Source organism: Sminthopsis crassicaudata, chromosome 2 (assembly GCF_048593235.1).
Source record: "Sminthopsis crassicaudata isolate SCR6 chromosome 2, ASM4859323v1, whole genome shotgun sequence".
Taxonomy (NCBI): Eukaryota; Metazoa; Chordata; class Mammalia; order Dasyuromorphia; family Dasyuridae; genus Sminthopsis; species Sminthopsis crassicaudata.
In genome coordinates this window covers 470,779,289-470,806,598 of record NC_133618.1, presented here as the reverse complement: position 1 = coordinate 470,806,598, position 27,310 = coordinate 470,779,289, and the positions used below count along the sequence as shown (strand labels likewise).

Below are 27,310 nucleotides of genomic sequence, written 5' to 3'. Positions count from 1 at the left end.
AGTTCTTACAAGAGTTAAGAGGAACTAAAAATTGGGAGCTACCACAAAACTGTTTTGCAAGCCAATTTGCAACTCAGTTTGCTACCACAACTATCTCACACACTGCACATGGTCACTCATGTGCACATACACATGCCCTCACATCCTCACACATATATAGGTCCTCATACTCTGACACACATGCCCCCTCACACTCTTATATGCACACATATCCTCATGTGCCCTCTCTCACACAGTTACAACACAGACAGCCCTCAGATTTTCATGCTCTTACGTTTTCATATCACAAATTCTTGTATTTTCATATATATATATGTATATATATATATATATATATATATATATATATATATATATATATATATATATATATATATGCTCATACACATACTTGCTCCTTCACATTGTCACACACCTATATCTTAACACTCTCATATATATACACACATATTCAGTCATATACATCTTCATACTAACACTACACAAATCTTGTTTTCTTGTTACCATATGAATGTTGTGCAAAAAAATGTTCCAACAAGCTTCACAGCTTGCATTCAGAAGCCAGGAAAATAAATTAACTAGGATCTGGAATGAAATAATGTCTCTATGACTCTCTCTTTACCAATGTGCCAGACAATGATTGAGGAGCAATTATAACTGAATTCAGTTTAAGCCAACCAATATTTATTAAGAGCTTAAAATGTATAAAGCATTGGACTAAGTACTAAGAACCCAAAGATAGTCCTGGATCAATAAGCTTATAATTTAATAAGAAAAAAAATCTAAAAGGAAAGAAGATCAAGTCTCTGCAACTAAATCATTTACTTAAAAGTATGATAAGCAGCAAGGAGAGGTCTAGGCAAAGTACTGGTATAAATTAGAGACTCCTCTTACCTGAAGCAATGTAGTTGGAATTTTAGAGAAGACTTCCAGGAGGGGGAGGCAGCTATGCTTCCAGGGAGCAAAGTAATTTAATGGATGGACATGGGTAGGAGTTTAACTCAGTCATGGGGATAAAGGAATGAAGATAAGAGGGGGTAGAATAAGAGTGAAAGACGGAGCAAAATCCAGATTGACAAAATACAATTTATCATATGAATATGTAATAAGTGAAGGGGAATATTATATGAATATTGAAATATATGAACAAAAACATTATGAGATAAGTCTGGACAATAAACTGAGCTATATTATGGAAAGCCTTGAACGCCATAGTCGGGAGTTTACCTTATTCAGCTGGCACTAGGTTGTCACTGAAGATTCTAAGTTCTTTATCTAAATCTTAGAATTTGACTGGTAGACCAATGATAAAAGGCTAAATTATTCATCTTATTATAAAATACAACTATGATAAGGTTGATTTTTTTGTGTAATTGGGAATTATCATTATTTTATAATTATATTATAAGCACAATATCTTGTGAAGACATCGCAGAGCCTGTAAAATATCAGAATTTGATGGGTTTTTTTTTGTTTGAATGTTATTTATATTGATGGAATGAGAAAAATAGTTGTAGTTGACTAAAACTGTTTCTTTCCTAGAAGCCACCTTGTTAGGATAGGTAGATAAGAGAATTTTTAATATGTTTGAAGTTATAGTAGAACGTATACTTGTTATGAAGTGAGATGTTTCAAATTCTGACTCTAATATTGATTAGTTCTATGACCTTGAGCAAACTCCTTTAAGGACCGTCAGCTTCATAATACTCACATGGGGGAAGGCAATTTGGGTTACTAAGGAAATTAGAGCAAAAGTCACCAACTATTCTAACTCTACCCATTCCTTTCAGTTTTGCTCCCCAAGTTGATTTCAAGGGCAAACAAGGGCATTGTGGACACTCAAAAGAGCCACCCAATTGTAGCCTCAGCCAATTCCATTGCAGTTTTGATGAGTGGAATTCCCAGGATGATTTGAAGGGGAACTGGTCTAGCAAATTATTGGACATTTCTTTTCCTTATTCTTCTATAATCCTTCACAGATATTCAACCTAAGTGCTAGGGGCATTGTTTTAGATTTTTTGAGATTCTATAGACACCACCCACATAAACAGATTATTGCAATATGATGGAAAAAGTTCTGGCTCAAAAATCAGAGGACCCAGGTACAAATCTCATCTTTCACATTTATTGCTTGTGTGATCTTTGATAAATCTGTTAGCTTCCCTGGGCTTTACTTCATCTTTAAATGATGGAGTTGGAATAGATGGACTCCAAAGATCCTTCTAGCTCTGGAACTGGGACTCATCACATATCACCTCCTCCTTTTGTTCCACAACCAGCCCTCCCAAAGTTCCAGTTGGGCATCTTTTTGATAATGTATCTTCTGATAGCCAGTTTCGACTGTCCATGTTCTCCCTTCACTATGTATCTCTCCATGGCCTTTGGAGTAGTGATCTGCAACTTTAACTCTGGAGACAGTTATTTTATGATTCACAGTCATATTGAATCACAGGAGGAGAAATACTGAGGTATTTTTTCAAAAAGATGAATAATTTCTCAAATGCAATCTGGCATACTTTCTTCCTCCTTTTCAATTCTGAGCCCAGTTCATTGTCTATTTTCAATAACCAGTCAAAATTTAGCACCATTTTGAACAGCTCTATGGACTGTCCATCCAAGTGTGTACCATCATTTATTAATTTAGTTTCTTTGAGACTTAAAAGACTTTGGCAAAAGAGTCAGGCTGGCCTGTAAATGTTGAAAGCAAGTCATCTTTCCCTTACACACCTGTGTGGGGACTGGGGTAAGAAGAGGGTAGGGAGATTCATTTTAATTCACACAAGGAAAGACTCATATAATGAGGCAGATTCCATATTGATAACTCATATATAATACTTTGACATTCACAAAACTCTGACTTTACTATCCTCTGAGATGGGTATTACAAATATCATTGTCCCCATTTTATATTTAAGACAACTGAGGTCTTCAACTGAATGATTTGTCCAGTCTTATACAACTAGCAAATGTCAGAGCTGAACCTGGATGTACAAATTACTGACCATAAATGCAAGACTCTACCACACCATGAAGCTTCTCCTTATAATACAGACAAATTAGGAATGAAGCTGCATAGGAGTGGAATGGGCTGACTCCCAAGATAAATGAGTTCCCCATCATATCAAGAGTCCAAATAGAAACTATTAAGATTTTTGTAGGGGGGGACTTTGTGTAGTGGGCAGAAGATTTTCTTTGCTCTAAGAATATTCTCAGCTCTGAAACTCTGGTTACAGGACTTCTCAAACACATATGACATTAATAAGAATTCTTAGTTTCTTTTTCTTTCATGTAACTGAATTGAGAAGAGTCACCCTTTGCTTCTTGCTGTTTATCTAGCTCCTCTTCCCTTTCTTTTATTCCTCTACTGATCTCATTCTGATCCTGCTTTTCTTTTCTTTTCTTTCTCTAACTCATTCTTATCTCTTTGTTAATTTAAACACTTACTTTTCAAAGCCTAGTTCACCCATACTTCTAATGCTTCATCAAAGCACATACAATTCATTAGGTTAGCAATCTTATCACTGTAAGATCAGACCTCTTGACGTTGTTGTGCCACAGTTCTCTTTTAGCATCCTGACTCGGTTTCCATAATTGTCCTGACTCGGTTTCCCTAAATTGTCCTGTCTTGATTTTCCTGAATTGTTCTGCCTCAGTTTCTACCCCTCCCTCCTAATCATGATGATCCAGATAACGAGAAAGTTCTTCTATCTTAGGCATCATCAGAATGTTGGGTGCCTCTCCCTACTCTGTAATCCCAATTATCAGATGTTCCCATGCCTCCCCTCACCCTGTCAGAGCTAGATTGTTAGTCCCGGGTTCCCTCTCTCAGTACTTTGACTCCGCCCCTGCTTTGGTCTGCCCCCTGAGTCTGAGCCATGTGTATATATGCCATTGAGAACTCACATTGTTTGCTGGATTCTTGGAGACGATAGTCTCATTCAGCCCTGGGATCAAACCATGGACCCATTTGGTCCCAGTAAATCTCTCCCTTTCAAATAAAATATTAAATACTCTCTAATCTCTATCTTACCTCAGTTTCTCCAACATTACAACACATCATTCAATAAGACAATCCAAAAATTGTGTGCAATGAGAAGACCCAAAATATATCACAAAATGAGACAAACTAAAGTTGATAAGCCAATGAGATATTTTATACTGTCAACCAATTAAAGGACTTAAGTCACATCATACAATGAAACAGTCCAAGATAGAGGACAGAGTAAACAGAGTTTTATAGCATTGCATGATCCAAGACATATTAGCTAATGAAATATCTCAAGCCATGTCACTCAGTGAGAAACAAGGTATCACTGAGAAGGATATCCTGAGGTATGTATCCCAAGACTTAAGATGGACAGCTTGAGTCATACCATCAGAATGGAACAAAGCAAGATATTTGTGTCATCCAGTGAGATATCCTAAATTGTGTTACCCAACTAGACATTTTGAAGTATGTCTCTAAATCCCAAGGAACAACACACTAATACATTAGTATAGTAAAACCTTCTCCCACCTCAAACTTCAAATCATGAAAAAATTATTTGATAATAAAATCAACCAAATGAAGTGTTTTAGTAGAGTGTCTGCTTTCCATCTTTTCACACTTGCTAGACAGTAAATATGGTTGTTCATTCAAAAATCCTCTGACTTTTGAGCCAGAACTCTTTCCATCATATTACAACAATCTGTTTGTGCTAGTGGTATCCATAGAATCTTAAAAAAAAAAATCTAAAACAATGTTCCTAGCACATAGGTTGAATACCTGTGAATGATTATGGGACAACAAGGAAAAGAAATGCACATTAATTTGCTAGACCAGTTCCCCTTGGCTTGAAGCTACCCGTGTAAAAACTAAGAGACAGGAGAGATTGCAGTGAATCTCTCCAATCACCCTTACACAAAAGTTCACGTTGGCTATCTCCTATCACAGTCTGACTTACTTGTAATTGTCATCTTCGACAAACTTCTGAAGCTCCTCGATATAGCGAACAGATTTCAAATACTTTTGCACATGTGGTAACGTTATGAGGTGATCTGTAAAAATCAAAGAAAATTCATTTCAAATACAAAATTTGGCTCAATTCCTCAAGTGAACAAAGGTCTGTAATTGCTATAGAGGCACAAAGAAAAAGAATGGCAATCCCTGCCCTCAAGGAGGTGACTATTCAACTGAAAAAAGGGGAGGATGAGGTAAGTACAAAGGAGAGATACAGGCAAAATCCTATCAAAAACTGGAGGAGAGACTATTTTCACATGAAAAGATGGAGAGTGAAAGGGGAGAGAGTTGGTTTCATGTGAAAGTAGAATCTGAATAGGGGTTTAAAAGAAAGGAAAGACTTGAAAAAAGAAAGATTCAAAAAAAAAAGAAAGAAGAAAAAAGAAAGATTCATAATGTAGGTGAAGAGTGGGAAAAGTAATAATGGTAGAAGCCATTATGTCACAGAAAGGAAAAAGGGCAGAATAATAATGAAAAATACAGAATAATCTATTTGGTTGTGCCTAATTGGACTTCATGCCTCTAGTCTATTCTCTCTGTAGTCTGTCTTCCTCGTCTAAAATGTACAGCACAATCAGGGAAGTAACATGAGATAAAGTTGGTTTGAGCTAGAATGTGAAGGGTATTGAATGTCAGGATCAGGAATTTAAACTTCATTTGGGAGAGAATGAGAAAACACAAGGTTTCTGAGAAGAGGAATACAATATAATACAATAGGAAAATTACTCTTGAAGAAGTGTGGAGTGCAGACTATAGAGAGGATAGACCAGAGAAATAAAGACCAATTAGGAAATTCTTATAATAGTCCTGGAAGAAAAGATGAAGACCTGAACTACTCTGGTACCAATAGGAGTGGGGAATAGATAATGGATGCAGAAGTTATTTCAGAGATGGAAACACAGAATTTGGCAGTTGATTGGTTGGGAGTACAGAGACAGAAGAAAAAGTCAAAGATAATTCTGAGATCTTGATGAATTTTCTGGGAGGGTGGAATCCCATCATGAAAAACAAAAAATTTGGGATGGGGGAGGCAAAAGATGCACTTGCAGCTATGCTGAATCTGAGGTAGCAACTTTAAGTGTTTATCTGTCAGCATTCTCTTAGCTTTCTCTCTCTCTCTCTCTCTCTCTCTCTCTCTCTCTCTCTCTCTCTCTCTCTCTCTCTCTCTCTGACATTAAAAGGTAAACTATGAAAAATTCCCATTTTAGGGAAAAAGTAACTCTTATTAGCCCAAAACTTCTCTGATACAGGGCTAATTTCATCAATCACAGTCACCTATCTTGAAGCATTCATTTACTCTTCCTTACTCACTGCAACAGGTTGCAGATGGGCTCTAGAGTTAGTTCTGGATGAATCAAGTTGCATATTTTTCAACAGGAACAAGAGGTCAGGACTCACCCACCAATGGGTCAACCACAGAAAAATCAAATTTTCCTGCCTAAGACCTGCAATGATTCACAGAATACAAGAATCTCAGAACTGCAAGGAACCTGAAAAGTCATGCAATCCAATTTACAATTAAATAGGGATCCCTGCTTTAATATCCTCAACAAGTAGTCACCTAGCTTAGAGATTCCCACCTCCTGATATAGTGTATGTCACTTTTGGACAAGTTTTATTGCTGGGAAGTTTTTCCTTAATGAAATTAAAATCTGTTATCTCTTATACAATTTGCTCTATTGAACCTAGAAGAATAACTCATCCTTCTTCCATATGACAAGACTAAAATACTTAAAGGACAATAATCATGTCTAAGCTTTCCCTTAGTGAATATTTTCTGAATGGGCAATTTCAATATTAAAAGGAACTCTTGGGCAAGGAAATTCCTTCTTCCAATGCAGGCCAGCACTTTTTCTACAACTTCTTTATTTTTTTTAATTTTTTTTTCAAATGTGATGTGAGAGAAAACAAATGTTTATGAATTCAAAAAATTAAATTAAATTTTAAATGATTAGTTAGTAGAATTTTTTTTAAAGATACAATCTTAGCAAGTTATCCATAACACAGGGAAGGTAAAAGACTCCTCAGAGCACACTGCCAGTATGTGTCAAAGCTGGAACTTGAATCTAGGCCTTCTAGTTTTCTTTCTTTCTTTCTTTTTAATGAAAATATTTTCTTTTATTTTAAATTAAATTTTCAGAATTTCATTCTTTGCTCTTCACATATTCCTCTCTGAATACAATAATAAAAAAACCCGTTACAAATATGTATAGTCAAAGAAAATGAACCACTGTTTTGGCCATATTGAAAACAAAATATGTCTCAGGCCTTCTAGTTTGTTTGTTTGTTTGTTTGTTTGGTGAGGAAACTGTGGTTAAGTAACTTGCTCAGGGTCCCACAGCTATTAAGTAATTTTTTTTGGTCCTTCCCCCCCCCCCCCCAGTTTTCAAGGCCAATTCTCTTTTCCATTCCCCTAAGATTGAATTAGATTAAATTATTGTTGGAAAATGTTTAACAAAATAAAGAAAAAGCAACAGAACACAGATAATGTTAATTTGTGATTTTCTAAGTCGCTATGTGGCAGGCAGGGCTCCATTTCTATTTGAATTTGATACTCAACTATATATACCATACCATACTAATTTTCATTTCCTCTAACACAAGTTAAAAATTCCCAGTTCATAGGATCACTGGATTTATCTGGAAGTAACTTGAAAAGTCATTTAGTCCTTCCTCTAATTTTACAGATGAAGAAAACTGAAGTTCAACATTGAGTTCCTCTAGATTCTTCAAGTGTTTTGGATTCTAGTTCTCTCCTATACTTGGGCACCTCTTCTGGATGAGCTCCTCTAAGTACTACAGCCTTGGTCAAAGAGAAGTCTATTGCCCTGGAAAGAATATGAGGCTTGTATTCTGGGAAGATGGGGACTGTTTTTGGTTTTTCTTTGTATCCCTACTACTTATATAATGCCTAGAACTCAGTAGGAATAATAGGTATATTATAAATGTTTATTGACTGAATGAATGATTCAGGACACCTGTGTTCAGTCCCAGATGAAAAATCACCTTAGTTCTGAGCTTCAGTTTGACACAGTGACTAAAATGTTGAGATTGGGCTTCAGGAGACAGAAGTTCAAATATGGCATCACACATTGGCTGTGTGATTCTCCCCAGATCATTTAACTTCTCTTTGCCTCACTTTTGTCATCTATACAATGGGAATAAAAATAGTTCCTCCTAGGACTGTTTTAATATTTGTAAAGCACTGAGCACACTAGTACATAGTAGACTGTTCTTTTTCATCTTCCCTTACTCTATGGGATTTGAAATAGCTATTTCAAATGATTATCAAGACGTAATCAAATAAGATACTAATAAGATGCTTTGCTACTAGATATAAACTGTTATTTTTAGAGATCTCAATAATAATTCCACCACTGGACTATTTGTTTATTTAATAAGATAAAATAAATTAAAACTTGTCCCCAAATCCTGGCATTAAAAATGCTGCTGTTTAGGATATTTACCTCAAAGGATTGAGGGTTTTATTTTTTCTTGCTGGCACAAGCTGTGCTGAATCTATTTCTCAAGCAATCATGGTAATCCTCTGAATTTAAGAATAAACATGAGCTGTATAACCTAAGTTTAATTGTCCACTTTGATAGCCTTCATAGGGAAGGCACTACTATTCCTGGGGATCTATGCTTATTCAATATTCAAGGACCATTCTTTCCTGTTGCAGGCTTTTCCTCAGACCCTTCACATTAGACTTAAATATTATCCACAGTATCACATTTCTCATTTTCTACTCAGATCTAGAATTTTCCAAAGAGTTAGGCAACTCCCTAAGGCTAAATTATAGAGCAGGAGTCAATCAGCTTTGGGAAGGGAGTTTTCACCATCAGTACTTCCTTTAACTGATAAAAACACTGGCTGGGCCCCCCATTGTCAGTGTGTTGGAGGCAGCTGGAAAGAACTCAGGAGATCTGACTGTTAAATTTTCAGTGTGAGCATTTATATTTTTAAAATGGACAAACTCTATAAATCAAAGTTTAATTTATTGCTTTGTTGATTGACTAGACCTAAGAAACTTGAAGTTGGGGTGTGTATTTTTTTTTCAGAGAACTGTATGTATACCCATCATTCCCTAGATCAACCTCCAAGCCTCTTCTTCCAATCAATTTTAGAAGCTCATACCCTTCATTGATTTTAAAAATTAAACAATTTTCCAAACTAAAAACAAATAACCAAATAAGAAGTCATTAGACTTAGGAGTAAGTGGTGAGTAAAATTGCTATATAAATCCAAATTAATTACTATTATTATCATTGGATTTTGCTAGGAATATATATCATGTTGTGCAGCAAACCAAATTTATTAAAAGGATTCCTGTGCAAGAGAGGTTGGACTAGATGACCTTCAAGAACCATTTTAATTCTGAAATTCTGGGACTTTCAATACTGTCCCTCCCAGTTCTGACATTCTATGTTTTGTATTCTAAAATTCTATATTGTAAGGCCCTAATTCTAGCCTTGTATGTTCCATATTCTAATCCTCTAATGTTCCAGAGATCCTTCCAGCTCTAACATTCTATTATCCCAAGAGTCTGTGCATATTCCATTTATAAAGGTAGGATTCTATTAATAAGTTTTAAAATAGGAAAGTTACACAGGAAAAAAAAGCTATGAGTAAGTTATTTGAAGGAAAACAAAGGCTATGTTTCTATTGCACCAAAGTAATCATGGAATCATAGACTCTTAAAGGCAACATAAGGGATCTGGAGGAAAAAAAGAGTACAATCACTACTTAACTGGAAATCCCCTCAGTAAATCCCTGAAAAGTATTCCTCTCACTTTTACTTCAAATCCTCTTATAATGGGAATTCCCCCTTGCCCCAAAGCATTTCAATCTACCTTTGGAGCACTTTAATTATTAAGGAATTCTTTTCTAGCAATTATAATAAATGGAAATCTGCCTGTTTTCTTCTGAATTGAGTAGAACAAGTTCTAATCTTCTCCATTACAGCCCTTCAGAATCTGAAGAAAGCCATCATGACTCTATCAAGCTTTCTTTCCTCCAGACTTACCTAACCAACCTTCATCATTTTAAACAGTTTATCTATAGCAAGGTTTCTGGGCCTTTGACCACTTTTGGGATTAATTCCAGTTTGTCAAAGCCCATTCTAAACTTGTGGCACCCAGAGATGACTACAGTACTCCAGATGAATGACCAGAGTGAAGGGCAGCAGGAGGGATGTCTTCCTTTACTATTCCCTAAATAATGTTCCCTAAATTTCCTTTGGTTCCTAAATCCCAAATAAGGTTTGGAGATCCCAGGATGGCACTTACTATGAGTTAAAAACAAGTCTTCTCTTTCATTCTTTACTTCTATATACATATTCTTGGATAATTTTGTGCCCAACGAAAATCCTCCAGAACAAGATATCAAATGTTAATAGAACAACATATGGGATGTTGGGGAAATACATTGGTTCAAACACCCACTAAGCAGGGCCCAAACACTTCATTGGTGGTTGCTATGGTGAGCTGAGAAGTGGGAATCAAAGCATGTTCTGCTATTTGGAAGACTATCACTCCTAATTTCTGGATTAGACCTTAGCAATCACATAACCAACCCTCTTTCAGGTAGGACAACAAAAAGTTATGTCTTTAGCAAATGGTGAGCCAAGATTCTAATCTGGGTTTTCTTTCTCCAAATCTAATTCTCTTTCCACTAAACTGCAATGTCTTTATGTTCCATGATGTCATCGTTATATCCATGGAAGGAAGCAGAGGAGTGAAACTGGCAGCAGTAACTTCTTCTTGGCTTTTCAATGAATTCCTACAGCATCTGTTTCCATTATTAAAATGAAGATTTATATTGGGTGGGGAAATGTGGAGAGATGTATATTTGATTTGGAGTCAGGAGAACTGCCTGAGTTCATATCCCACTTTGCCATTTATTGTGTATATGATCTTAGTGCCTCAATTCTCTCATCTGTAAAATGGAGGTATTTCCTCCTTCAGTCAGTTTTTGTAGAGAAAACTTTGAGCTCTACAGAAATATGAATAGTGGTGGTGATGATGATGATGATGATGATGATGATGATGATGATGATGATGGGACCTAAAGATTTCTGGTGGGGAAGGCACTAAAATACAAACATTTTACTGGTCTGTGCTGAAGAAAAGAGGCTACTGTTTTAACATATAAAATTACTAACCATAGCTACAGGAGACTTGTAAATCAGCTATTATTCGCAGAATATTGTTCATCTGATTAGATCTTTGTTCATTTTCCATGATGCTTCCTGAAGCTGGGTATGCAGAATCAATGTAGATTAAATCCAGAAGATAAATTCCTGAAATGAAAGTCAATATTTAAGAACATGAAATGAGCTACCTTTAGTATAAAGGGAAATGACATCATAGAAATAAATAGAGGCAAACAAACTTCCCTTGCTTGTCTCCCCTCTCTCATCACCTCCCCCTCCTTCTACTCTCCCACAAGGCAAGCAGAACATGGTTCAAATGTTTTGGAAGGACTGACAGTTCAGTTTTAATGGGCAGTTCTCATTTTATTCATAAGCTGGTCAACTGCAAGGGAAGTATCTGGGTAGCACTAAAAATTAACATCTGCTAAAAAAATGCTGACCAAATTTTAAGCTCATTTAAGTTTGCAGTGAAAAATATTTTGGGGCTATACCAACTGAGAAATGTCAGGAAATTTCATTAGCCCATGAAAATTGATTTATTGTCTATACTTTGTTAAATTTATTTAAAAGTATAGTATTTCATATTATATTATAAATAATATATTTATATTATATATAATATTATAATGTCAGAATCAGTCATTCATCCCCTCATTTGCTCATTCCAATAGATATTTTTTGAATACTAAAAATATGCAAAGCCTTATACCAGGTATAGTGGGGTATATGTACAAATCTGGATATGACATGGTCCATTCCCTCAAAGAATCTGAAATACTGATACCATATAGATTTATTTGATAGGTCAAAAGAATTGTGATTTCAGTAATGTGTGAATTCCCTTCATACCTTCTTATTTAATATGATTCTTGTCTATGACTTCCCATAAAATACTCCATAACAGAGCTACCAATACATCCTCTTTGATATCCTTTACTATTTCACAAATAACAAGCGGACACTTGTGATATCTATTTCTTATCTATAATGCTTGTTCCATGGCCAATCTATGTACTTTTCTAGACATAAATGATGCCCTTGATGATGTCTTTCTTATTGAATTATAATTTATTTAACATCTACAACATATCTTGTCAGTCAAACTAAATATAGGGCAAGTCACCAAATAAAGTGATAAATTATAAAATATTGACATTTTGATTAAAAATAGCATATGCTTTACAAAATGAAAATACATTTGGTCTATGTTATAAAAAGTACATATAAAAACACCAAATAAATGTCAGATATCATTACTATCATTCCTGTATTATATGTATCCTAACTGAACTCTATTGCCTTTAAAAAACCCAATATATTATATATTTCCCTTACTTTGCAATATTTTATAAATCATAGATTTATAAAGCTAGAAGTAATATCTGAGAAGTAACCTCATCTGGTCCAGACCTTTTATCAAAAATAGAATTTAAACTCAAGTCCTCTGATTCTGGAGTCAATATGCACTTTCCCCTGTACTATGCTGTTTCTCCTAAGGCATTGTTTCCACATGATTCTTTTTATAGCTTCTTGGATTCTTTATACATGTCCTCTTTACAGTATCATAATTATCTATTATATTGATATATCATAATGTATTTAATTATTTCCCAATCATTTCTCTCTATTTTTGTTCTTATAAATAAAGCAACTATATGAATTTTGATGACACCTAGGTGTCACAGTGGATAGAGTTGTCTATGTTGGTCTATGTTGGACTTCCTGCAATCAGGAAGATCAGAGTTCAAATTCAGTTTCAGACGTTTATGACTCTGGGCAAGTCACTAAATCCAGTTTTCTTCAGATTCTTCCTCTGTAAAATGAACTGGAGAAGAAATAGCAAATCATTCCAGCATCTTTGTCAAGAAAACCCCAAATGGGGTCACAAGGATTTGGATAAACTGAACAATAAAAGTCATGATCAATCTCTCTTAGGGTAACTAGATGGCACAGTAGATAAGAGTACTAAGTCTTCCCAAGTTTCTCTGAAACCATCCCCTTCATCATTTCTTACAACACAATAGTATTTAATTTGTTCAGCTATTCCTCAAATGATAGGCATCCCCTTATTTCTAGTTCTTTGCCACCACAAAAAAGTTGCCATAAATATTTTTGTATATATATATATATATAGTTATCCTCTTCTTCTTTGATTATTTTGAAGTCCTTTTCTGTTCTTCTAGTAATATATTTAGAACATAGTCCAAGGAATAGGATTATCAGTTTTATCACTCCTATTTGTAATTGCCAACTTGTTCTCCAAAAAACTTTATATTTGTTTATAGTTCCATCAACAACACAGGATATTTTTGTAGCCCCATCAATACAGGATTTTTATCTTTTTTTCTGGCCATTTTTGCAAATTTAATGCATGCAAGATGGAATCTTAAATATTGCCCTGATGTATATTTCTTGATCTATTAAAATCATTTTACAATTTCTATTTTCATCAACAACCCTTGGAAAATTGGAGGCATCACAATACCATGTTGACTGGGTCAACTACATAGTACAGTTTCAACTGAGTACTCACTGTTGTACAGAAAAACTTTTTATTCTTCTTTGATTGACTCTACCCTTTCTTAATGACTATTCTTTCCCTTCTTTAATTCTTCCTCCCCACCCTCCTTGTAGAAGTCTTTGATTCTTATTTTAGTTGGAAAATCTAGGCAATATGTCATCATCTCCCTGCTATACTCCATAGTTCATACTTCTTCTAAGACTTTATCTATTTTCTTTACCTATTCTTATTTATTCCTGTTTCTAAAGAAAAGGAAGCTATTCTCTTTGCTAAAGGGGAAGGTGACTAGAATATGAATCTATAATCAGATCAATATAAAAGTATAAAATACAAAGTTGGATGGATCTTCAGTCAGTTGGTCAATCAACAAGCTTTTAGTATATTCAAGACATTTGTTGGGAGTACAAATAAAGGCAAATCCAATGCTTGCTTTCACATGAGTTCATATTCTAATAAAAGAGAGAGAGAGAGAGAGAGAGAGAGAGAGAGAGAGAGAGAGAGAGAGAGAGAGAGAGGGAGGGAGGAAGAGAGAGAGGGAGGGAGGGAGGGAGAGAGAGAGACAGAGAGAGAGAGAGAGAGAGAGAGAGAGAGAGAGAGAGAGAGAGAGAAAGAGAGAGAGAGAGAGAGAGAGAGAACATGTAAATAGCTATGAACATACATGAAATATAGATGAAAGGAAACCTCAGAGGGTAGTTACTACCTTCAAGGCTATTGTAAAAAGAGAAATTTTATCTAAGTCTTGAAGGAAACTACAGAATTTAAGAAGCTGAGGTAAAAAGGAAGAACATTGTAGGCTTGGAGCACAGCCGGTACAAAGGTGCAGAGATGGGAAATGGAATGTTGTGTGAGAGAGACAGTAAGTAGCAGGACAGTTTAAGATAGATAAGATGATAGACTTTATAGAAGAAAATTAAGTGTGAAAAACTGGATGAGTGGTTATGTGAAGAGCTTTATATGGCAAATAGAAGGACTTTATATTTGACCATTGAGGTAACAGGTAGTCACTGGAGGTTATTGAATAGGACAGGGTGACATGACCAGATCTATGCTTTAGGAAAATCATTTTGGCAGCTGAGTAGAGAATGATTCAGAGCATTAAGAGATGAGACAGGAAGAACAAAGTGGAGGCTACTGAATAGTCCAGATGAGAAGGCACGGGGGCTTGATTGAATGTAATAGCTATGTGAATGGAGAGAAGAGACTTTGTATGAGGGATGTTGTGTGGGTTAAGATGACAAGATCTGTGTAAGCAGAAATATAAATTTGAGGATAACACTCAAGTTATGAATCTAAATGACTGAGAGTAGTGGAGTAATAGGGAAATTGGAAGGAAGATAAAGGGATATTTTAGACATTTTGAGTGTGAGGACAGAAATCTAGCTCTAGATGTCCAAAAACCAGTTAGTGATGCAGGATTAGAGGCTAGATACCTTTATAGTTTTATTTTTAGTATTTCCCCTATTTGAAACATGAATGCATTCTGCAATATTTCTGAAAAATCTCCATCTACAAGTCAGTTGTGTGCCTTTGGGGAAGGAGCAAGTACCCATTATGAAATGGAGAAAGACTACAAGGACACAGTACAATCTGGGGGTGTTTTCTATCCCTCAGAAAAGCACCCATAAATTATGAGGTTCCCAGTGGCTGAGGATAGAGGTAGGGGAGGGAATCACTCCAATTTTTTCCCCTCTTTGCATTATTTTGTTTCTGACCATGTACTGATGATTTCAACCGTTGGCCCTCAAACTTCTGTCTTACTTCTCCCCTTCATAGAAACACACAGACATTCATACATAACTGTAATTCCCTAAGAAAACTTTAAATTTCTGTGAATGATGTGGGTTTCTCAGAGATGCTACTAATCATTCTTTGGTGGTAACCTTGGGTTTCTTCAGACTAGACCAGAAGAGACAACATAGGCTCTGTTTGTTCCTACCGAGCTGGAAAGGATTTGAGTATAGGCTTGGCAACAGACTGTATCTGTCATCCAACAACCAGACGAGTTAAATGGGGAGAGGATAAACACCAGAGGGTTGGCCATTGGGTGATGAATTCTTTTGGCTGCAGTAACTCATGAAGACAGACTACTAAGAGGCTGTGAGCTTTCTCTGTAGAGGGACTACCTACCCACATAGCTCAAATTGCAGATCTTTCAAGTATTGAAATGAATATAAACAGACTAACCCTGACTCTGGGTCTATTTCTCTGATAAGTAAATAAAACTCCCTCAAACACTTAAGAATATCATCTAGATTCTTAAATGTTTAGAGCAATTCACCATCATTTACTGCTTTGCTCCAATGCTACAACCTAAATTCCTAATCTTTACCAGCTATGCCCATATGAGAGCCCAGAATTCGAAAGATGTTTGTTTCAGAGAGCTGGAATTTGTCACATAAATGAATAACTATTGACTATTAAAAGCAAAGTCTCTATTGATGAACTGTGATTTACACACACACACACACACACACACACACACACACACACACACACACACACACACACCCCTTTTATATTAGTAGCCATTTAGGACCAGCTGGTAAGCACAGGGCCATTTCTTACCTCACCAGCATTACTACTTTGGATTTCCCTCTTTTCTGTTCTGTATCTTCCTTTTCTCTACTGATTTGATGCCGATGCTCAGCAATACCTCAAACTGGATGTTTCACAATCAACTCAAATTCAACATTTCAAAAATGAAACTCATCATCCATCCTTTCCTAAGTCCTGCCTTCTTCTCAACTTCCTTACTAGAAATGAGGATGCCATCATTTTCTGAGTAACTCAGTCTCACAATTCATACAATTTTCAATTCTTCATTTTCACTTACCAAATGTAACTAATTCACTGCTAAATCTTATATTTTTGTCTTCACAACATCTCTCATATATGTTCCCATCTATCAATTGACACAGCCACCAACCTAGTTGAGATCTTCATCACCTCTCAACTGGACTATTGCAATAGCTCTCTATTTTTTCTCTCTTTTGCAAGTCTCTTCTTGCTGTAATCCATCTTTGACTCAGCTGTCAAAGTGCTTTTTCCAAAACACAGGTATGACCCAGTCACCTTCTTTCCCTTAACTTCTAACTAATATAAGTTATTCCCTATTGCCTCTAAAATAAATGAAAATTCTCTTTTGGTCATTTAAAGCTCTTATAATATGGTCTCTTTCTACTTTTCTAGGATTCTTAAATTTTATCCCTTCCTCCCATATTTGGCTATTCATCTGCATTGTCCTACTACTTACTGGTCTTCACATGTGATACTCCATTTCCCATCTCTGACCCTTTGCACTGGCTGTCCCTTATGCCTGAAATGCTCTTTCTCCCTTACCTATTTCTCCTTAGCTGTCTATAGAACTCTGCTTATATCCTACTTTCTGTATTTTGCATTTCCTTTTCTCCCACTATTGCTAATTCCTTCCTCTCTGAGACTGCCTCCTATTTTTGTGTGTCTTATGTATATAACTAGAATTTTTCATATTTTCCCTTCCATTAGAATATAAGCTTCCTGAAGGCTTTTTCTCTCTCTTTTAAATTACAATGTTTAGCAAATACATGAAATGTAGTAAACATTTGCTTTTTTACTGATGGATTGAACAACTTTCCTGGCCTAATCAATACCTGGTTCTCTTGTCACCTGAGGAATTGTTCAGAATTGATTCTATGATGGTAGGACTGAGGATGGTGACAAGAAGTGGAAAAAAGATAGAAAACCCATATGACCTCAACTTCATCACCCTTTAGCTGAGGGCTCAGAGTGAAGGAGCTTATAAAATTTTCATGTTCCATCTAGTGCTCAAAAGTTCCCTCCTGTACCTTATACAATGACCCCTGCCCAATTTCTATGAATGTATTCCTGGGATAATCCAGATCTTGTTTTCTTTTCAAATGTAAGTATATGCTATTTTGTTTAATTTTAAATGCAGATTAAATGACTTTTTGTGCAGCTGAAGATGCATTTGTTCTATATAACTATCATATTTCTCCAGAGTCAAAGTGAAAGAAGAAAAGGGGGTATGAGTATGTATGCATATGAGTGGATAAGAAGAGGAATTTTTGTTCCATTTATTTCTCATTTATTATGAATATTTTTACATTTATTTCAGGGGCATAAGATTAAAGGAGAAGTTGGGAGGTGGCATTTTCATCTGCAGCAGGTCATGGGAGGATAGAAACCCTGAGTAGGAAGAAACAGGTGGTGGCTGCAAAAGGAAAGCAGCTGTACTCCTCCAGGGGCCCCTTGGGAAAAAGAAGAAAGAAAGATTTATGCTGAGAGGGATGCCCAATTTGGTCATCCCAGGATTTTTTAGGAGACATAGGGTCTCAAGTTTGGATGGAAGGAATTGAAAAAAGTCGAACAAAGATAAAAGATAGAAAAGTAGTATATGCTGAATATCTGAGAACTGATTGTTTATAGAAATCTAATCTTAAGATTCATAGTTAGAGAATTTTCTCTGTAGGGCTGAAAATCCTTCCATTGCAAAGAAGCTGAATCTTAATGTTAAAACAATGTGATATGAATAGATACCCATTGGGATCTAATATAATAAAGTTTATAATGCTCAGGAGGAAGGCTTTAGGACCAATCAGTGAGCAGGTTTTCCACACTCCAAGGTAAGTAAACAGGACAGTTATACATGTACAGAAAATAACGGGTTATACAGCAATGGGAAAAGCAGACCAGTAAGGAATGAATGACTGGAAAAGAGGGAACACATATCTACATATTTGCAGATTATGGATGGCACTTAATGGTATACGTCAATTTGACAGTCAGTACTGGCATTCAATAAGCTAGCATTTATTAAAGCATTTATTATGTTGCTAGTCTAGTTTCCATGGAAATTATTCCCTATTTACTTTGACTACGTTTTGTATTTTCTAGTATGAGCACATGTATTTCCCCCAAAGTAGATTATATGATCTTTGAGGGAAGGAATTATTTTATTTTTCTTTAGATGGCAAACATCTAGCACACATAATAAATACTTAGCAAAACCTAATTGAATAAAAGAGGGACATTATCTCAAGATTGGAAGCACAATGAAGAAAATGTTTAACAGGGAATTGAAAATTGAGATAAGGATACAGTAAGAAAGCACCTAGCTCCCTTCAGTTAATTGATATCAGCAGGCCTGGACTAATTATATCTTAAGGTATTCAAAAATCTTATGGATGTAATTTTTGAATTTTTGTTAAATGTTCTATGAGAAACTGTGGCTTGTAGGGTAGACCCAGTGAAAGTGAGCACCAACAAACACTATCATAGTTTGCAAAGAGGGGAGGGTGGTAAATACTGTGAAACATTAGCTGGTGAGCTTAATGTCAATTCTTGGCAAGATTCTGGAATAGATTATTAAACAGATGGTTTATGAGCACATATAAAGAAAAGCTGTGATCGTTATGAGCCAGTATGGGTTCATTAAGAACAAATCATGCCAGACTAACCTCATTTCCTTATGTGATAGAATTAATAGATGGGTAGAACAGGAGAATGCTAAAGACATAACATATTTCTATTTCAGCAAGACTTTTGCCAGGGACTCTTATGGTATCCATGAGGTAGACTGCATGATAACAAATGAATAACTGAACTCAAAAAGTTTTGGTTAATAATTAATATCTAATGTCAAAAGTTCTGTCCTAAGTGATTTTCTCTAAGGTTTGATCTGTTAAGCATTTTTATCAGTTCTGTATTAAGCCATAGAAAGTACATTTATCATACATGGTCCCCCAAATTTGGAATATATTCCATCTTTACATCCATTTCTTAGCATCTCTGGCTCCCTTTACAACACAGTCCAGGTGCCACCTCCTACATGTTGCTTTTCTTCATCCTCCTAGTTAGTGTTCCTATGGTTTTTAAATTACTTTGAATAACTTTGCATATGTTTTGTATTTGCTTATCTTTGCATGTGTTGTATAATGTGTACGTATAATGTAAGATTTAGGGGGACATAGGAACATTGGTTTTCATTTTTGATATTTCTGTCTTCAGAGCACAGTACCTTGTACATTATTATGAAAATAATGTACGAGGTACTGTGCAAGGTATAAATATCTATCTATCTATCTATCTATCTATCTATCTATCTATCTATCTATCTATATATATCTCCAGGCATATCAGCTCCAAGAGTGCAAATACCTTCCACCAATGCAGATCAAAAACTTATCAGTGAGTCAGATTCTTAGAGAGTTGCTTGTAGCATACAGAAGTTTGACCATCTGTCTGTGGTCATCCAGCTAGTCTGTATCAGAGTCAGGACTTAAAGATTTCCTGACTCCAAAGGTATACACATATCCACTATGTCATGATGTCTTTCATCAGTGTGATATGGTAGCTAAAAAGATATAAATTTTATAGCTAACTGAATTAGTACAAGTAATAGTTTGGGGAATGAAAGAGGTAATAATTCTAGCTTATTCTAAGATTAACAGACCCCATTTAAACTATTCTGTTTGATTTAGGAAGAATATTGGAAAGCTTTAGCTTATCCAGGAAAAGTGACAAGTTAGGAAATGAAAAAAAACAACAGGCTATCAGAGTTGGATTGATTAAGAAACTGGAGGCATATAACCTAGAAAATGGGAGACTTTGGAGGAGAATCATAACTGCTTCCAAATTTCAAAGGCTGTACATAAAGGGGGCTAGACTTATTCTTTTGGGTCCCAAAATTTAAAAAAAAACAGGGCACACAGCTGCAATTTAAAGTGAGTCAAATTTGGGTTGGAATTTGGGAGAAACTTCTTAACAATTAGGACTTTAAAATGAAATGGTCTGCCTTGAAAAGTAGTGAGTTACCTGTCATTGGAGAGTTTTAAGTCAAAGTTAGATGACTAGTTCTTTTTAATTGATGAAGCATTGTGGAGAGGCAGTATGGTAGAAAGTACTTTGGACATAGAATCATGAGACCTGGATCCCACGTCTGCTTCTTATATTTAATTGCTGGGTGATCTTGACAAGCCATTTCATGTCTCTAAGCTTCCAAGCCTCAATTTCCTCATCCGTAAAAAACAGATACTGTTGCTCCTTATTCTGTGCTATAATAATATTAAAGGGGACCCAGAATTATTTTTCTTGAATTGATAGGATGAAGTCATTTGCTTCTGGAGTTACATATAGAAAAATATCATATCACAATGGCACAAAACCACAAATAAGTTTTTTCTGCTGTTGTCTTTTTCCTCCTAGTTTATATATCAGATAGAATGCTTGGAAAATCCAAGAAGGGACTTTCATTTTTTTTCTGTAGGGGACTTCTGTGCCTAGAAAATCCCTTTGCCCATACAGCTTCTTGACTGATCTCATGTGAGGACATCAAGTCCAGAACCTATATCTGTCTTCCTGCAGTAAAACAAACAAACAAACAAACAAAAAAACAACACAACAACAACAACAACAATAACAACAACAAAAACACAAAAACAGTGCAGGTGATTAATGACAAAAATTAGGACAGAAATATAAACAGATGTAATCAGCTTCAAAGAAACCAGATTCACCTAATGTGAACCAGAAAGAACAGATTGCAAACCGGTAACTAGTTTTGGCAGAAATTAAAGCATAATCCAATTTGGAAACACTGAGTAGAAAGAATTCACAGTGGAGGGGTTTGGGGGAGTATCAACGTAATCAGTTCTCTTTATCTAATAAACTTTGTGCCCATAATAGAATAGAAAGGTAACTGCACAGGCTACCTTCTCTATGATCTCATTGTGGCATGAAGGTATGCCTGCTTTTTGGAAGGTTTTTCTGGGAAGTAGAAGTTCTGGGGAGTCCCTATCAAGGTAAAAAGGCTTCACGATGACAGGTTGTGTCTGTCATCTGAGAACCAATTCAGCTTCACCTTGCCCCTTCAGGGAAGTCCCTTACTCAGGAAATATTTTTGCTCTTGACCCTCACTCCTTACAATCAAAGTGATGCTAGGAAGAAGCTACTAAACTCATACAAAAGAGTAAGTGACTGATTATGGCTTAATGAGTTGTCTCTTTAGAAAAACCTATATTTTAATAAGGGGCAATAGAAAAATTCTATGGAGAAGATATTTTTTTCAGGGATGGCAAGATTAGTGATGGGTTGGGGAAGGCATTCAAAGAATCACATGATCTCTTTCAACATATCTAAATCTGGGAAAAGTAAGCTTTAGAGAGAAGAGATAGCATTTGACTTGGGATTTTGGAGACAAAGCTTTTTATTCTGGGCTCTAATATTCCCAGAGCTAAATCACTTTGTGTCTCATCTCCCTCATCTGCTATATTACTCTCTTGGTTGATAGGTATGTCCCTTTACTGCTTGGAGCGCTGGTCTCTATAGCTATAAAATAGGTTTAATAACACCTATAGCACTTACTTTATAGGGCTGTTAGGAATATCCAGTGATATATGTGTATGTGTGCATGAATGTGTGTATATATACAAATGAAACTTAAAATGCATAGAATTTATGCATATCATGTCTTAAAGTATGCAAAATCATTTATGCATATATGTCATGTATACATATACGTAGAGTTCTTTTATACTTTGAAATGCTAAATCATTGTTTATTATATAATAAGGATCACAATACCTGTATTCCCTACATAAAATTGTTTTGAGAGAGACTGCCTAAAAAAATTAAAATATTATAGAAACATGACTTCCCTTAATGACTCCCAGAGGTGGTAAATTCATGATCTACTAAGGCCATACATTCCATCTTTGGACAAATGTAATTGTTGGTATGTTTTTCCTCATTTCAGGCTGAACTCTGCTTCTTTGCAATTTTTACTCCTTGCTGCTAGTTTTGTCCTTTGGGGCCAAGCAGAATCAATTTAAAAATCTTTTTTTCCTCATAATAGCCCTTAGGTTTTCCCTAGAGATTTTGTTCCTCAGGCTAAAGTACTGAAGTACTAGCTAGTACTGAAGAACTAATATATGTGTAAAGTACTAGTACTGAGGATGAGTGTCTTCAACCACTCCTCAAATAATATGATATACCAACCCCTTTCATCAACCTGGTCTTCCTAGATGTGTTCCAGCTTGTCAAGGGTGTGTGCCAAAAATGTGGCTCCCCAGAAGTGAATGAAATACTCCAGAAGGGGTTGGGCCAGATTATAAGACAGGAAGATGATTACCACCATTTTCCTGGCCATTAGCACTTTTTTAACGCAGTCTAGGAGGACATTTATGTTTTTTGGCTGCAATATTATACACTTGACTCCTGCTGGCTTTTTGATATCCGGTGTAAGAACTGACATTTATTACTTTAAAACCTGATCTTAGTATTCATTGATTTTATTCAACAACCACTTTCTGAGCAAAGTCTAGTGCTCAGTTGCCTGTGGGGAGTACAGAGACAATCATACCACTCAGGAAGTTTATAGTGTAAGAGTCAGTCTCAGGGATAGGAGGAGAAGAGAGAAGTAGAAACTGCATCCCTTTATAAACTTTAGGTTCACTGGGAAGAAAGAAAACTGGGATAAATAAAGGAGAACAATAGGTTGTAGGATGGGACAGGAGAATAAATCCATGGGACTAGAGAAACAAATTGTCTGGAGTTCTTTTTATCAAGACAATTTGTTTTCAGGTATTTTATTCCACTAGTCTTGTATTGCCATTTTGACACTCCTCACCTGTGCTGTCTGGTGACAGGTCCCTGCCCTTAGGAGCAAGGCAGCCATGGGAAATGGATAGGTACTAGGGTCTAGAAGGTTTAAAAACATTTGCCCAGGTATGAATTAGGGGAATAAAATTGATTTAAAAGATTGATAGATATTCACTCACTTCTCCTTTTCTATTCCCACCGTTGGAGTTTTAATCTGGGTGTCCATCCGCCACTTCACCAGAAGCCCTCTGATTGATGCTTCATTAGCCTCTCCTGTGACCTCATGTCAGAGTATATTTCTGAATCAGAGATGCGATCACATAACTCCCTAGCGCAAAGATATTTAGTAGCTCCTCATTGTCAGATGAATCCATGAAATAAAGTCCAAACTCCACCTGTCATTCCAGGCATTCTACAATATAATCCTAATATTCACTATCTTTTCTCACTACTACCCTTCATGTACTATAGCCTTATCACTCTGATTCACTACCTCTGATAACTCTCATTCTGGTCTTTAATCATACTGTTCCCTCTGCCTTGGATGCTCTTCTTTTAATCTCTACTGGTCAAAATTCCATTTATCTTTTAAGACCCTAGGTTAAACATCCATAAAAATTCCCTGGACCTTTCTTCACCTATACCTTCCAGGGAGGAGTAATCCTTCTCTTTTTTCTTATAAACTCCTGTAGCACTTTGGCTTATACGTCTCCCATAATACTTAAATTACTTTGTATTGTAGTTATACTATATAGCCCTAACACATGAGAGACTAAATGAATCTTTGACAAATGAATGAGCATTCAATGGTTGTCTTGGGATCAAAGCCTCAGATACCAGACTGACAGCCAAAAAGATTAGGTACAAGTATCAGACCTAACAGAGCCAAGTATACTTTATCTATGTGACATCTGGGTGTGTCTAATTTTTCTGCCATTGTGTGATATAGCTACAGAACTAGTACATGTGTAAAAATAGTGTGATCTCAGGGAGCTTAGATCTTTGTTAACACCATCCCTCAGATCCCACAGACACTAACTGGGTGACCTTCAGCAAATCTCTTTATTTGCTCCATTTTTTCTTAACTGTAAAAAAGGATGATAATATCACCTGCCTTGCAGGGTTGTTGTGAATATCAAGTGATATGATATTTGTAAAAAACTGCTTAGTGCTTAGACTGGCACATAGTAGGCACTATATAAATGCTTGTTCTCTTCTCTTCCTCCTATTTGGAGAAAAAACTCAAGGCCTTTATTCAACAGTTGAACCTTGGTCATGATGTGACAATCCTTAAGGCTGGCTAACCCCCAGCATTCACCTTCTCTCTTTTTCCCCTAAGCTGTTGAAGGAAATCACACCAATATGCCAGCTGGTCCACTACAAAATTATATTTTTGAGTTTTAGTAGCTACTTGGAAATTGTTTTATTCTTCTATAATTGACTCTTTAAAACTCTCCTCAGCAGCTGTGGCAAAATTTTTCTTTACTCATTGATCTCCCAAAGCTACCTTCAAATTTCTCTGTGTTCATAGGCAGATAGTCTAACCTTCTATTTTTCCTGAGAGAATTGAGGCTATCGATTTCAAGCTCCCATATTTCCTATGCTCTGTACCTCAAAACCTCTTTGTGTCTTCCCCCATTCTCTCTCCTTCCAATACTGACTCTGAGGAAAAGGCAGCCCCTCTCCCTGACAAAGCCATCCTGTTTATTTGTGTCTCAATCCTATCCCATTGCTGTGTACTTCAATCTCTATTTCTCTATTGCTTATGAGGAATCTCAAACAAATTGAAGTCTACCTCACCCTCAAAATGCCTTCATTTTTTCCTCAAGCCAAGCTTATTAGGTTTGCCTTAACCCAGAAAAGATTCAAAGCTTTTTGTTATAAGATCATAAGATTTAGAATTGCTTAGGGATCTATTTCAATTCCCTAATTTTATAAGTAAGAAACTAAGGGCCATAAAGAAGAAGTGATTGCACTAAAGTCACAAAAAGTCACACACCAGAACATTTGAACATAGGCCCTGTGACTTAAAATTTAGTGCCATTTCAACTACCTTGGGCTGTCTTGTGCAACATAGTTCTTCTATCATTTTTTTTTTTCAGGACTTGAGGAACTACATGACCAGCCTTTCTCTGGCCAACTATTAGATGCCATTTGCTTCCTCAAGTGTTCGTAGAGCACTTTGTCTAGATTTATCTTTTGTCTCTACCACATTCTCCCAGGTACCATTTTTCTTTGTGTTTATGGCAGATCTCCCCTACTAAACTGAGAGATAGTGTGGTATGGGAGAACTTGGCGTGGATTCAACTCCCACCTCTTACACTTAATGGTTAAGTGACCACAGGAAACCAGTTATACTCTTTGATCCTTAGGTTCCTTATTCATAAAATAGGAACCACAATACTAATACCATTCTCATAGACTTGTGAGGAAGCACTTAGTGAATACTATAAAATGTGATGTGTTCTTATTATAAATTTCTGAAATCTTACAAATCCAAAAAAAAAATCTATTGAAAAACAAGCCGGGGAAGTCATATATCCTTCCTATTCATCTGCTATGACAGATAGCATAGTGGTTAAAATGCAGGAAGAATAACAGTGGAGACATCCAGAAGTTGAGAAAAGTTTCAGTTAAAAAAAGGAAGCAGTTAAATCCTACTGCCTCAGATTTCTTTACACAAATGTTTTAAGTATGGAAGACAAACAAGATGAATTTGAGATACTCACTTTAGGAAGAGATATGTTGATGTGAGGACATGGAGGAATTAAAAGGAATAAAGAAATAATGGAGAGCATTTGGGTCAAGGTCAATAGACTACTTTGGGAGGCAAGAGTTTGCTACTCATTGAAGGTTTGTAAGCCAAAGATTGGCCGCTAAATTCATTTCAACAACTATTTATTAAATACTTACTATATACAATGTGTTGGGTTAGTTCTGGGTTTACCAGAGCAAAACAAAACATTAACTGCCTTCAAGGATATGAGATTCTACTAGGAAATGCAACACATATACAAGAAAATAAATTCTAAGTTAGGCTTTGAAGGAAGCTATAACTTCTATGAAGTTGAAATAAGGGATGAGTATATTTTAGATATAGAAGGCCATCTGCAAAAGCACAGAAGTGGGAAAAACGTCATGTATGAAGAACAATTGTCCATTCAGTTTAACTGTGAAAGTATGAAGGGGAACCAGGTAATGGAGGGTTTTGAATGCAAGGCCAAGGATTTTGTATTTTATTCTAGAGATAACAGAGATCCATTGGAAGATTTTTTCATTAGAGGAATGATGTTTTTAGGAATTGAAATCTGGTGCTTGTGTATAGGATAGATTGGTGAGGAGAGAATGAAAGCTGGGGAAACAATTAACCGTTATTCCAACAGTCCAATCAAGAGGTGATGAACGTTAGATAGAATCTATGTAGTTGGAGAGAATTAAATAGATGCAAAAGACTGAAGATACTACATTTGGAGTCAGGAAGACTCAACTTTCTGAGTTCAAATGTCACCTCAGACACTTATTAGCTGTGTGACCCTATGCAAATCATTAAACCTTATTTGCCTCAGTTTCCTCAGCTGTCAAACAAACTGGAAAAGGGAATGGCAAACCACTCCAGTATCTTTGCCAAGAAAAACAAGTGGGCTCATGAAATGGGGTCATGTGTCCCAAATGAACTCGGGTACAACTGAAGTGAGTGAATAACAACTAAGGGGGAATAACAGGAAAAGCTTAACAACCAAAGGGAAATGGGCACTGCAGACAGGGAAGAATCAAAGTGTACTTCAAACAGTAAACTTGTGTGACCAGAAAGGTGGTGTTATTAATGAAAGAGGCAGGGAAGTACGAAGCAGAGATGGAAATGAGAATTGTATTTTAGAAATGTGGAATCAGAGATACTTATGGGAAATCCAGGTGGGAAGGTCCAGTAGGAGGGCTAATGAAGGATTAGAGTTCAGGAGAGAGTTAAAGAAGTGATATGCATAAAGATGATAATTAGATGAATGCTAATGAGATCAACAAGGGAACAAAGAGAGAAAAA

General features: G+C 36.0%; 1 protein-coding gene across 5 annotated transcripts in view; it reads right to left on the bottom strand.

The window, feature by feature from the left end:
- Window positions 1–27,310, bottom strand: part of RALGPS1 (Ral GEF with PH domain and SH3 binding motif 1) — a 652,627-nt gene that overhangs the window by 138,221 nt on the left and 487,096 nt on the right. For all 5 annotated transcript variants that reach the window (XM_074293129.1, XM_074293134.1, XM_074293130.1 and 2 more), the window contains 2 exons: window positions 11,163–11,300; window positions 4,944–5,037 (listed from right to left, as the gene is read on the bottom strand). In XM_074293129.1, coding sequence (XP_074149230.1) covers window positions 4,944–5,037; window positions 11,163–11,300 — 232 coding nt within the window. The remainder of the gene's footprint in view (window positions 1–4,943; window positions 5,038–11,162; window positions 11,301–27,310) is intronic.